The sequence below is a fragment of the Antrostomus carolinensis genome, unplaced genomic scaffold (genome assembly GCF_000700745.2).
Source record: "Antrostomus carolinensis isolate BGI_N321 unplaced genomic scaffold, ASM70074v2 scaffold529, whole genome shotgun sequence".
NCBI classification, from domain to species: domain Eukaryota; kingdom Metazoa; phylum Chordata; class Aves; order Caprimulgiformes; family Caprimulgidae; genus Antrostomus; species Antrostomus carolinensis.
The window spans coordinates 18,436-28,900 of record NW_010336184.1 but is presented as its reverse complement, the minus strand read 5'-3'; the positions used below and the strand labels follow the sequence as shown (position 1 = coordinate 28,900).

The window sequence follows — 10,465 nt, the reverse complement described above, 5'->3', positions numbered from 1 at the left end:
GGGCTGGGCTGGGGCGTGGGGCAGGTCGGGAGCGGGTTAAAGATCTCGGCCAGAGCTGCTTGGCTGGAGGGGGGGGAAGCTACGAGAAGAAGAAAGGCGCTGTGAGGGAATGCGGTTCTTATCCGCTGTATCTGAGCGCTAAATAGTCCTGGGCTGGGAGGAAAATACACCCGCTAGAAATTTATGTCTCCAAATCTGACGGCTTGGTTTCGTTTTAATTAGGTCTGTGGTCAAAGGCTTTGAAGCAACCATGGATAAAAGAGGAGGCATAACAGAAACTGAAAATGGTGATGCTTTCCTGGAGCTGAACAGAATTACAACAAAATACCCACATCGCTACACGAAGGTTTGCTCTCTCCCCGTTCCTCTGGAAGTTGCGCGTGGAGCTGTTGGTCACAGGAGCAGAGTGGGAGGTGGAGGCTTCTGTGAGGGGGAAGCAGTAGGGTGAAGGCTGAAGAGCCTTTGCCTGGATTAGGATTTGCAAGACACTATAAAATGAGCAACTTCTTAAATGTGATATAGCTGTGCAGTCCTGTCCTCGATACATGTTTGATTACCAGTCCCTTATTTTAATATCTGAGCACCTCACAGCATGTGCTTGGAGAGATTATGGTAGAGACTGAAGTATGTTGTTCTACCAGCTTTCTCAAGCACTTGCACCCCATAGTTCTAGGTCTGCTTTCAGCAATGTTCCTTTAAGAAGTTGACCAAAATGTTTCCTTATAGTAGAGTCCACTTCATTGGAACATGTAGCACACCTGATCTTACTAGGTGCTTTAAAGTGTTTACTAAAATGCCTTTTGTAAACTTAAAGTTGCTCATATTTGGCTGCTGGAAGCCTAGGCACTTATGAATCCAACCATTGCTTAGTGTTAAAACTTTAACTAACACAGGTGCTTTTGTTTAGCTGTGATACCTAAATATATGTGTGACTGGAGGAACAATCAGTAACTTGCAAATAAAGATTCTTTCAGTACTAAGTGAGTTTGATATGTTGTGGGGTTTAAGGTTCAAACCTTGTTTGGGGTTTTGGTACCACTGCTGAAATATGCCTTTAGAAAAAGTCTCTAATGGTGGCTGATTTTCCCATTGCCAAAAGCTGTGGGAACAGGTGGTCGGCGCTTTGTGGAAATTTATTAAGATACTTCGCAACAAATGGCCTGAAGTGTGGAACAGAGTGAGACAGTGTACTCTTGCTGACTGTGTTATCTTGAGGAATTCTGAGCTGTTAGCTTCCTAGCAGGTTGTTTTTTTAAAAGAAAAAAATTATTGTGGCTCTGTTCTGTTGAGATAGTAGGGGTAGCTTATTTTAACTAGACATCAACAATAAACCAAGTACTTCAGAATTGGCAAAACTTACATGGGAATAGTATGGCTTTCCAGTTCTGCCCTCTTAGCAAAGATGTGCACTTAACCTTGTAAGATGCAAAGTATACTATTTTTCAGACCTTGTTATTAAGTTAACTCTAAAGTGAAGGGGGGGATCTGTCTTTAAACTTTTGCTGTTGGAAAAGTGGTGCCTACACTTGCTCAGTCTTGCCCAACTCTCAAGAGCTTCAAATTCTGCTTGCTTTTTTGGGCAGTATTCAGCTTGTGCTGGTGGTAGCTGTACACTGAAACTGATACATTTGTAGCTTCAGTTAATTTAGTACCTACAGTTTCTGATCAGGATAACCTTGCTGAACTAGTGCTAGAAGGCATCTAGTCTTGTATATCTGTTGGTGTCCAAGGAGTCTAAAGTCAAGAAACGGCAGAAATCAATCTATGTTGTAATATCCTGCATCATATGTTTGTTTGGTTTTTTTTTAAAGTAGCATCTTGAATATAGCTGGTTTGAGGAGCTCATGTAATCAATGTTGTAAGCCATTTTCACATGATCCAATTTCCTTGTAATTAGGGGATGGATGTTTCAGGACATGTGCTGCTGATTTGGAGAGGAGACTGTTTCCCTTTAATGGTTTATATTTATTTACTACCAGTAGGAAAACAATTGGCTCATACTATGAATCCTTCTAAACTGTTTTAACAAAACTGTTTATTAACAGCTAAACACACTTTTTGTCCCTCCCACTTAAAAGTACTAGTGTGTGAATTCAACAAAAAACCCAAAAGCACACTCTGGAAGTGCCAGTGTTAATCTCTATTATGAGAGTGTTATATAGTCCAAGCTGTGTCTGTTCTACTTTGTTGGAAGCTGTTGCTCCAAGGGCGGACAGCTAACGAGTGAAAGCCAAGCAACAATTCAAATTTTCCTGACTTCAGTGGAAGAATTGCAATAGGATCTGATTGAGAGTCTCTGAACTCCCTCTCGTGGCCAACAAAATAGTTTTAAGTCTGGGACAGTACTGTTAATACTTGTGATATCTGCATCAGGCTCCGATAGTATCACAGCGCTGATCTTCATAGATCAAGGTTTATTTTGGGAAACTTTGGGCAGAGAGGCCAGTCTCCCTCCCTTTAATGGAACTCTTTTTGCTGAGGACTAGTACAGGGTGATGTTTGGATATATATGTGTGTGTGTAGTAAGGTTTTGTCCAGCTACCAAGCTGCCATCTGAAACCTTTCAATTATTAAGCTCACATAGCTAATGAACTTATTTTAATCACATGGGGATAATGATGTAAAAGCTCTAGAGGACATTGTATTCTTGGGGGAAAAAGGTAAAGAGATTTCCTTCTTCAGTTTGGCCCATGCATGGTGCCTGCTATTAGGATCTCGTTATCCTTCCAGTTGCCCACTGATTTCTGCACAGTTCTGGATCAATTCAGTACAGCTGGGAGTGAGGCAGACTGAAGAAACGTAATCTAGGGAGAGTGGGTAAGTTTAATTAGAAATGTGCATCTTGGCTGCAGCCAAGTTAATAGTGATTCAAAGCACTGATGATCACACTGGTAATAATACTTTTTAAATGTAGCAAGCTGCAGTGAGACTGTAGGTTGAGACTGGTCTGCCTCGAATGACTGACTGCCCAGGGGTGTGCAGCAGTAAACTAAAGGACTGCATTTGAAAGCTGGTAGAAGTGGGAAGATTGAAGTAATCATTCAGCATTGATTTGCTGTTGGGTAGAGTGGATAATTGTATAACATACATCTAGATATCTTGGAATTGGTGGTGGTCAGAAATGGCAAGCTTGTCTGGAATTTCCAGATCTACCTTAGTAACTGGTATTGTGGTAATGCTTTTTTTTACCTGCTGAATCTTACGTAGCATTGAACATAACAATTTTGATTCAGTCTTGAAACTTAACTAGCTCCAGTATAAATGATGTCTGTCTTGCTTAGAAGTTGAATTGTCCAGGGAAATGAACAGGTAAACATGTATGATGTGAACAGCCTTTCAGGTGTTAATGAGGATTGAACCTGACCTAGTAAGGCTTAGTGCTTCAGATGAGTGTTTGCTCAGTGGTCACAAGTAGAACTGAAAAATAAACTTGCTGTCTAATGCTGAATTCTCACTGCAATATTTCACAGGAAATGGAACGATGTATTGGGAAACCTGAGTTAAACAGTCTGGAATAGATATTTTGGGTCAATTGAATCTTGGCTGGGTGAGAGTTGGAACTAACTTCTTCCTTTTTCTAGGAGGAACTGCTGGATATTAAAGAGCGTCCCTACTCTAAGCAAAGACCTTCGTGTCTTTCTGAAAAATACGACAGGTATTTTCTTGATTATACAAAAACTATATACATTTCCTTCAGAATGGAAGTTTAAATTGCAAAAAATTCTTAGCTAAGCAGTGCACTTATGTTGATGCAAGATATACGTGCTCCAGAGTTTAGTGTATGACAGTGTTTTCAGAAGTACTCATCTACTAGGAAAGGCTTAGTGCTCTAGCTAGGAATTTTTTGTTTTGAATGAAGATTATAAGATGAGATCCAGCAGAAAGTAACTTCGCACAACACAAGTCTTGCAGACTTGCAGGAAAAACTACCAAGACTATAGATGGCTGTATAGCACAGCCTGACTAGGTCGTGTTGCAACAAGCTGACTTGCTTGATAGATTACTCTGCTGTGCTGACAGTGTACCTCATTTGAAAATGAAGGTTAGTGTGTTCTTGGCTTGTGTTTGCAAGCTTGCTAAACTGCAGTATCTTTACTGTTCAGGTTAATTTATTGTGCAAGTAAGTATGAGGTTGAGGTAAAATTTTCAGAATGCTGAAGAACAGCAGCATTTTTGCGACTTGAGCTATTTTTCAGTGTAACAGGCAAAATTCAGTAGTAACTAGTGCAGCATGTCCATATGTTGTCCCTTTTATAATCTGATGCTGGGTATTGTACTTCCTGTTACAGAAGGGATCCAGAACACCACATGTAAGGTAATAAAGTATAGGAAGACAAAGATTTAGAAGTTCTGTATGAAAGGTGTTTCGCTTGTACAGATTGCTAGTCAGGGAATTCCAGGTTTTCCGCAGCAGTGCTATGAATTATTTATTAGAAAAAAAGTAGTAAACAGTCCTGCAATTTTATTTTCATAGTGATGGTGTCTGGGATCCAGAGAAGTGGCATGCATCTTTATATCCAACTTCAGGAAGAACTTCACCAGTGGAAAGCTTTAAAAAAGATTTGGATTCAGAGCGGACTTCTCTTATGCGTAGGATAGTAGGTAAGTGCACTCTTGGAACACAAGACTCAAAACTGAACATAGGCTGTTGGCAAAACCTTTCCTTGGGGTGATGCAAATGAGACTAAAGAATGTCTCTCTGAAAATTGTTTGACTGCATGAAATAAGTATCAAGGAAATCTTGGTTGCTCCAAGTATACTCTCCTTCCTGGTATTCTGGTAACTCATCAAAGAGCAAACATAAGCAGCAGTCAGTTCTTACATCCTACTATTCTTGCAATGTAATAGTAAATACATATGTAATAATGCAAGGACAGGGGGCAACTTCCCTGCAAGTCAAGACTGAGTACTTAAGTCTATAGTGGGAAAACAGGTACTTCCTAGGAGACAGCAGTGATTCCTCAGTATCCAGCCGTAAATTTATATTTTTGCCTCTGCACTTCCTGTGTTGTGCTAGATTAGCTTCACAAAAATAAAACATGAGTTTTCCTTCTAAAAGCTCTGGGGTAGCAGCAAGGCTATGGAACAGAATGCTATTATAGAGATAACCAACTTGTATTTACTAATACATTAGATGCTTTTTGTGTGATCTTTGACTTGTAGATCCAAGAGAACGAGTGAAAGAAGATGACTTGGATGTAGTCTTAAGTCCACAAAGGCGAAGCTTTGGAGGTGGCTGTCATGTAACTGCAGCTGTTAGCTCACGTCGAGCTGGGAGCCCATTGGAAAAGGAGAATGATGGTGTCCGTGTTATTGGTGGCCGTAGGATTGGCAGTGGAAGAATTATCTCTTCTCGTAACTTTGATAAAGACCACCGGGGTGGTGAAAAAGACTTACGTGATTCTAGAGATGCAAGAGACAGAGATCGTGACAGGGACTACAAAGATAAACGCTTCAGGGTTTGTTCTTTCTTTTCCTGATATTAAATCAGTTTTTGGACACTTTGCACTAGTGCAAAGTGACAGGGGCAGGTTAACTGCATGCAGCAGTTGGGTGTTCCATGCAACTAGGCTGTTGTTTGGGGTTTTTTTCCTTAGAAACACCTTTATGGTTTGAAGGGTGAGCACTCGGTGCTTCAAAAACCTAGTTTTCAATCCTTCTGACAGCTCCACTGGGATGTATCTAATACTGTGTATTTTACAAACCTCCCCTGTGGTAGACTTAATAGCAAGATATTCAGAAGTCTGATAGTTTGTTCATAGTTCTTGACTTAGCAGCTGTCAGCAAGAATTGTCTTTTAACTCAGCAGATGGAAGCTTTCCATGCTTCCAAGCATTTTAAAATAAAAAAGAAAGGAAGAACCACTGGTGCACCTCTCATTTATACAAGCACTTGCAGATCAATAGCCCACAGTGTAATAAAACAAATTCAGCTGTGAAGTTTTTAAAATGTAAAACCTTACTGAGCATGCTGAGTGTACATTTAAACCTTAAAAAAAACCAAAGAAACAAAAAACCACCCAGAACTAGTATGAAAAGACTGTCATTTGCTGTGGAAGTCAGGGAGGAATCTTATGAAACAGTATTTAATGGTTAATCTTTTCAATATTCCACTTCAGAGAGAATTTGGTGACAGCAAACGTATCTTTGGGGAGCGAAGAAGGAATGACTCTTACACTGAAGAGGAACCTGAGTGGTTCTCTGCTGGTCCTACAAGTCAGTCTGAAACCATTGAGCTCACAGGCTTTGACGATAAAATTCTGGAGGAAGATCACAAAGGGAGAAAACGTACAAGGCGACGTACAGCCTCACTAAAAGAAGGTAACAGCAAATTTGACAAAAACATTGCTTGTCTGCTAGTATGGCATCTTGCTGGATATAGAGGTGCTTGCTATAGATCCAGGCAAGTATAAAGAAAAATGCAGTTTATCAGTCTTTAAACTTGCATAGCTTTTGGTCATCCTGAAGCACAAGGCACAACACCTGTGGCTCATTTTTCAGTCTGCAAATACCTTTAAGTTATTAAATACTATTTTTCCAAAAGAAAGGCAGGACTGAAGCTGAAAAAAAATAAATTGTATGGATGTTGAATGATATGAGGGATTTGTAGTCTATGAAAAGGGTCTTGTCCATTCCTGTATCCTGCTGGTTGCTAAAGGCTTAGTTTAAGTTAAACTAATGTTCTGAGGTACTTGAAATATCTATTCTTCTTGTAATACTAGAATTAGGGGCACTGATCTGGACATACAGCTGCCTGTAATACAGCTTTAAGCTGAATTTGAAGACTATCTCAATTTGTATGCAGTCTCTGAATTTCAAGTCTACTGTTACTACTGCAAAAGCTGTAGTACAAACTCCTCTGAGGCAAGAGAAGATTACTTAATGCTAGAAATTCCACAGTGGGCAACATAAACCTGAAGAGTTCGGGTTTACTTGTGTATTCACTTAACTAAAATGTAGTGCAGTTTCAAACATGCAGGTTTGTAGTCGTGTCACAGCTTTTTTGCAGCACCTCTGCAAGCTTGGTAAGTCTTTAATATGACACATTCTTTGCTCCTGCTAGAGGAGTAGAAGCAATATTTGTCATATCTTGACAATATTAATAAAACTCATGACAAGTAGGAGCTTTCAGGGTGGCTGCTCCCTGGGGCCCCTAGGAAGAAGGCAGGAGCTGCCAAAGGATTCTTGGTGGAAAAACAGCAGCAGCTGTTGTTGTACTGTACCAGCTCTATCTGCTTGGTGTGACATAACATCTGAGCTGTTCTGTGTACTTCCTGGGTTGATCAGGATGCAGTTGTTTACATGTGATTCAAGGGTAATTCTTATTTTTCTTGAGGTAGTCTTAATTTTAGAGAGTAGAAGCTCTGTGCTAGAGTTCACTGGGTCCTGGTTTCTGTTGTGGCAGACTGCAGCCAACACTGTAACTGGTGGAATACCACATAGGTGGCTAGATTGGTCCTATGCTTGTAATTCCAAGGCATTGACTTTTAGGTGGTGTTCCTACAGGAAATGGTCAAGTTCAGTGCCTCAGCAATCACTTTATTTTCTTTTTTAAGGGATAGAATGCAATGGTGGAGTGGCAGAAGAGGATGAAGTTCAAACTGTCCTTGCCAATGAAACTCCAGCAGATCAAGAAGTTCCTAGGGAAGCTGTTTTACAAGAACCAGCTCCAGGAGAGTTTGACTTCAATGAGTTCTTTAACTTGGATAAAAGTGTTCCTGGCTTGGCTTCAGTGAGTTGTTTTTGTTGCTTTTTTCTAAGACTGGCTGTATTCATGAGAAGCATTTTTGCTGCTGCTGTGTTCAGTGAAAACTAAAACTTCTTGCTTTGTGAAAGTTGCTTTATGCAGTGTGTAAGTCTAAGATGAATTTGCAGAGATTTAGCTTTGATGTTTTAGGTGGTTGCTTCTAAAACGTTATTGCTGGGATTGGCTCCATCTCCAAAGACAGTGTGTGAGACAAACCAGCTGATTACTTTGTCTTTCTTTTGATCATTACTGAAGACTCAAAATCGGCATCCTGGATGGATCTTCTTTGGAAGTATTACAGATACATTCAGAGAAGTTTCACTGCACAGTTTAGTATAACTGAAAACAACCTTTTGCAGCAAAGTCTGGAAATTGCAGCAAATGTCTATTTTGTGCAGGATTTCTGGAAGGCAGTAAACCTGGGGACATCTCATGAATATATAATTACATTGTTATCAGTACCAGTAATGTGGCTGAAATTATGTATTTCTGAGAGGATTTGAATCTTTATTACTTATCCCTCCATAGTGGTTAATGCATTATTTAGAGCTATTGCTATTGGGTTGGAAAAACAAACACAGGCTACTAATTCAGTCCAAAGCATGTTTAAACGATGCTACTGATTTGACTAGTAGATACCCTGTGTAGCCCAAGTCATACATGGGATGCTGCTGATACCTAGGAGCTAGTAACAGGACTGTGAAGAAAAATACTGACACTTGCTTTACCTCCAGCCATGATTTGATGGGGATTCTGGTACTTCTGTTGGTAGTGTGCAGTTCTTGGACATCTGATCTGTAGAGGTAATAGTGGGTGATTGTTGTTCACTGTTTTCAGTCTGAAAGCTGTAACTGCTTGGTATCTTAGCATGCTTTTTCCTCTTCACCACAGGAAGGAGTAAGCAGGTCCAGCAAATACTGACTAAGCGTGGGCCTAATTCATAAACCGCTGATGTTTCTATTCTGACTCTTCCATCACTAGGAAGAAGAGCTATTCTTGACTATTCTAGATGGCATAACTCACTAGTAGATAGAATTTGAGGAAAAAGGCTTAGTATTGTAGAAAGGTAAATGTGTTTAAAAACAAAATAGTAATCTGACAGCAAAGAAATAGACCTTATATGCAGTTTCGAAACATTAGGGTTTAAAAAAAATAGAATCCTGACCTAGTCTTTAATGTGGAAAAGCTGCTTGCATTAAAAAAGGCTCATCATATGATGGTAGTAATTCAACAAATACATAATGAAGAGTTTGTTCTCCCTATAGAAGTTCTAAAAGATGTATCTTTAGACTCGACAATCTGATTTTCAGCATATCTGCAAGATATTGACTCCCTTCAAAAGCTGGGAATTCACAAGTCACAAAATACCTGCTGATGAAACTTCAGTGGTCAGATGTTATAATTGGTCACAGAAGTGAGTTTCAGACTAGAGCATATCATAATACTCTTTCTTTGATATGTTTGTAACAAGTGTTGTAGGAAATGTACAAATTTACTGACATAACTGTCTTAATTCTTCTAGCATGTATTGATCCATTTGGTTTTAATTGTTTGAATATCTTGTTTTTGCTGTTGTAAATAGTGTTGAGTGCCCTTTGTTTCAGAGAAAACAGCTTCTCTGGCAGAACAAAGCTATTCTTGCTTTTGTCTAAAAGTAAATGTGCTGCATGGTGAAACTGCATCTGTGCCTATTGAGCAGGCTTTTAACTGGGTACTACCTTGCAAGATAGCAAGAGCTTTAGTTGGAGTTAAATTTTATAATGCACAGTTTTTAAATATTTATGATGATTAGCAAAGAAGTAAACAGTTGCTATAAACTGTAGTGACTTCTGACAAACTAACTTTATAAAGTAGTGCTTAGTGACCTCATCTTCTGCTTGGAGGTAGGGGTGCTAGCTGCCAGGACTTTGCTGATGGCACAGACTCTGACTTGAAGAATGCAGCCTTCTTAGTCCCAGAATGGTTCAGCATGTAAAGTGCAAACAAGTAGCCCTTAGCTACTGGCCTTCTCCCCCAGCCCCTGTGAGATGCTCATGAGTCAGGGAGCAGTCTTTGCCCTTCATTCCTGGCACTGCCCTTGGCCAGTGCTGGAACTTAATTGAATTAGGATTGTAGAAAACAGAACAGATCAGAGTACCCTTTCTGTAAAGTGATAGGGACCAGCCTTGAGCCATCTGGCTGTCAGAATTACTAGTTGTTATAATTCATTTTAATTCTTGTGGTAAATTCTTCTCAATTTCTTTTGGACATTAAAATGGCATGGTTAATGGTCTTTGGATGCTCTGATTATGCTCTTTCAGTTTTACTCGGAGCAAATATTTGGTATAAATAAAAGATGTACAATGGGTTATGCTAACTGACTGCACAAATGCTGCTATATTGGAAGGAAAAAAGCAATTTAAAGCTTCTAAACTCTGGGAGCAGCATCTAATTGTCTGTAGCAGAAGAATCTTGGTTGCACAGTAAAGCTTATCAAAGAATTTGCTGATCTCGCTTCTGTTAAGATTATCTGCAAATATTTGGTATAAATAAAAGATGTACAATGGGTTATGCTAACTGACTGCACAAATGCTGCTATATTGGAAGGAAAAAAGCAATTTAAAGCTTCTAAACTCTGGGAGCAGCATCTAATTGTCTGTAGCAGAAGAATCTTGGTTGCACAGTAAAGCTTATCAAAGAATTTGCTGATCTCGCTTCTGTTAAGATTATCTTTTTTTTT

General features: G+C 39.6%; 1 protein-coding gene across 1 annotated transcript in view; it reads left to right on the top strand.

Annotated features, from left to right (window-relative positions):
- Window positions 1-228: 228 nt before the first annotated feature.
- Window positions 229-10,465, top strand: part of EIF4ENIF1 (eukaryotic translation initiation factor 4E nuclear import factor 1) — a 22,443-nt gene continuing 12,206 nt past the window's right edge. Inside the window, exons 1-7 of the mRNA XM_010174742.2 lie at window positions 229-346; window positions 3,582-3,655; window positions 4,475-4,602; window positions 5,164-5,459; window positions 6,119-6,320; window positions 7,556-7,735; window positions 9,630-9,717. Coding sequence (XP_010173044.1) covers window positions 251-346; window positions 3,582-3,655; window positions 4,475-4,602; window positions 5,164-5,459; window positions 6,119-6,320; window positions 7,556-7,735; window positions 9,630-9,717 — 1,064 coding nt within the window. The 5' untranslated portion in view covers window positions 229-250. The remainder of the gene's footprint in view (window positions 347-3,581; window positions 3,656-4,474; window positions 4,603-5,163; window positions 5,460-6,118; window positions 6,321-7,555; window positions 7,736-9,629; window positions 9,718-10,465) is intronic.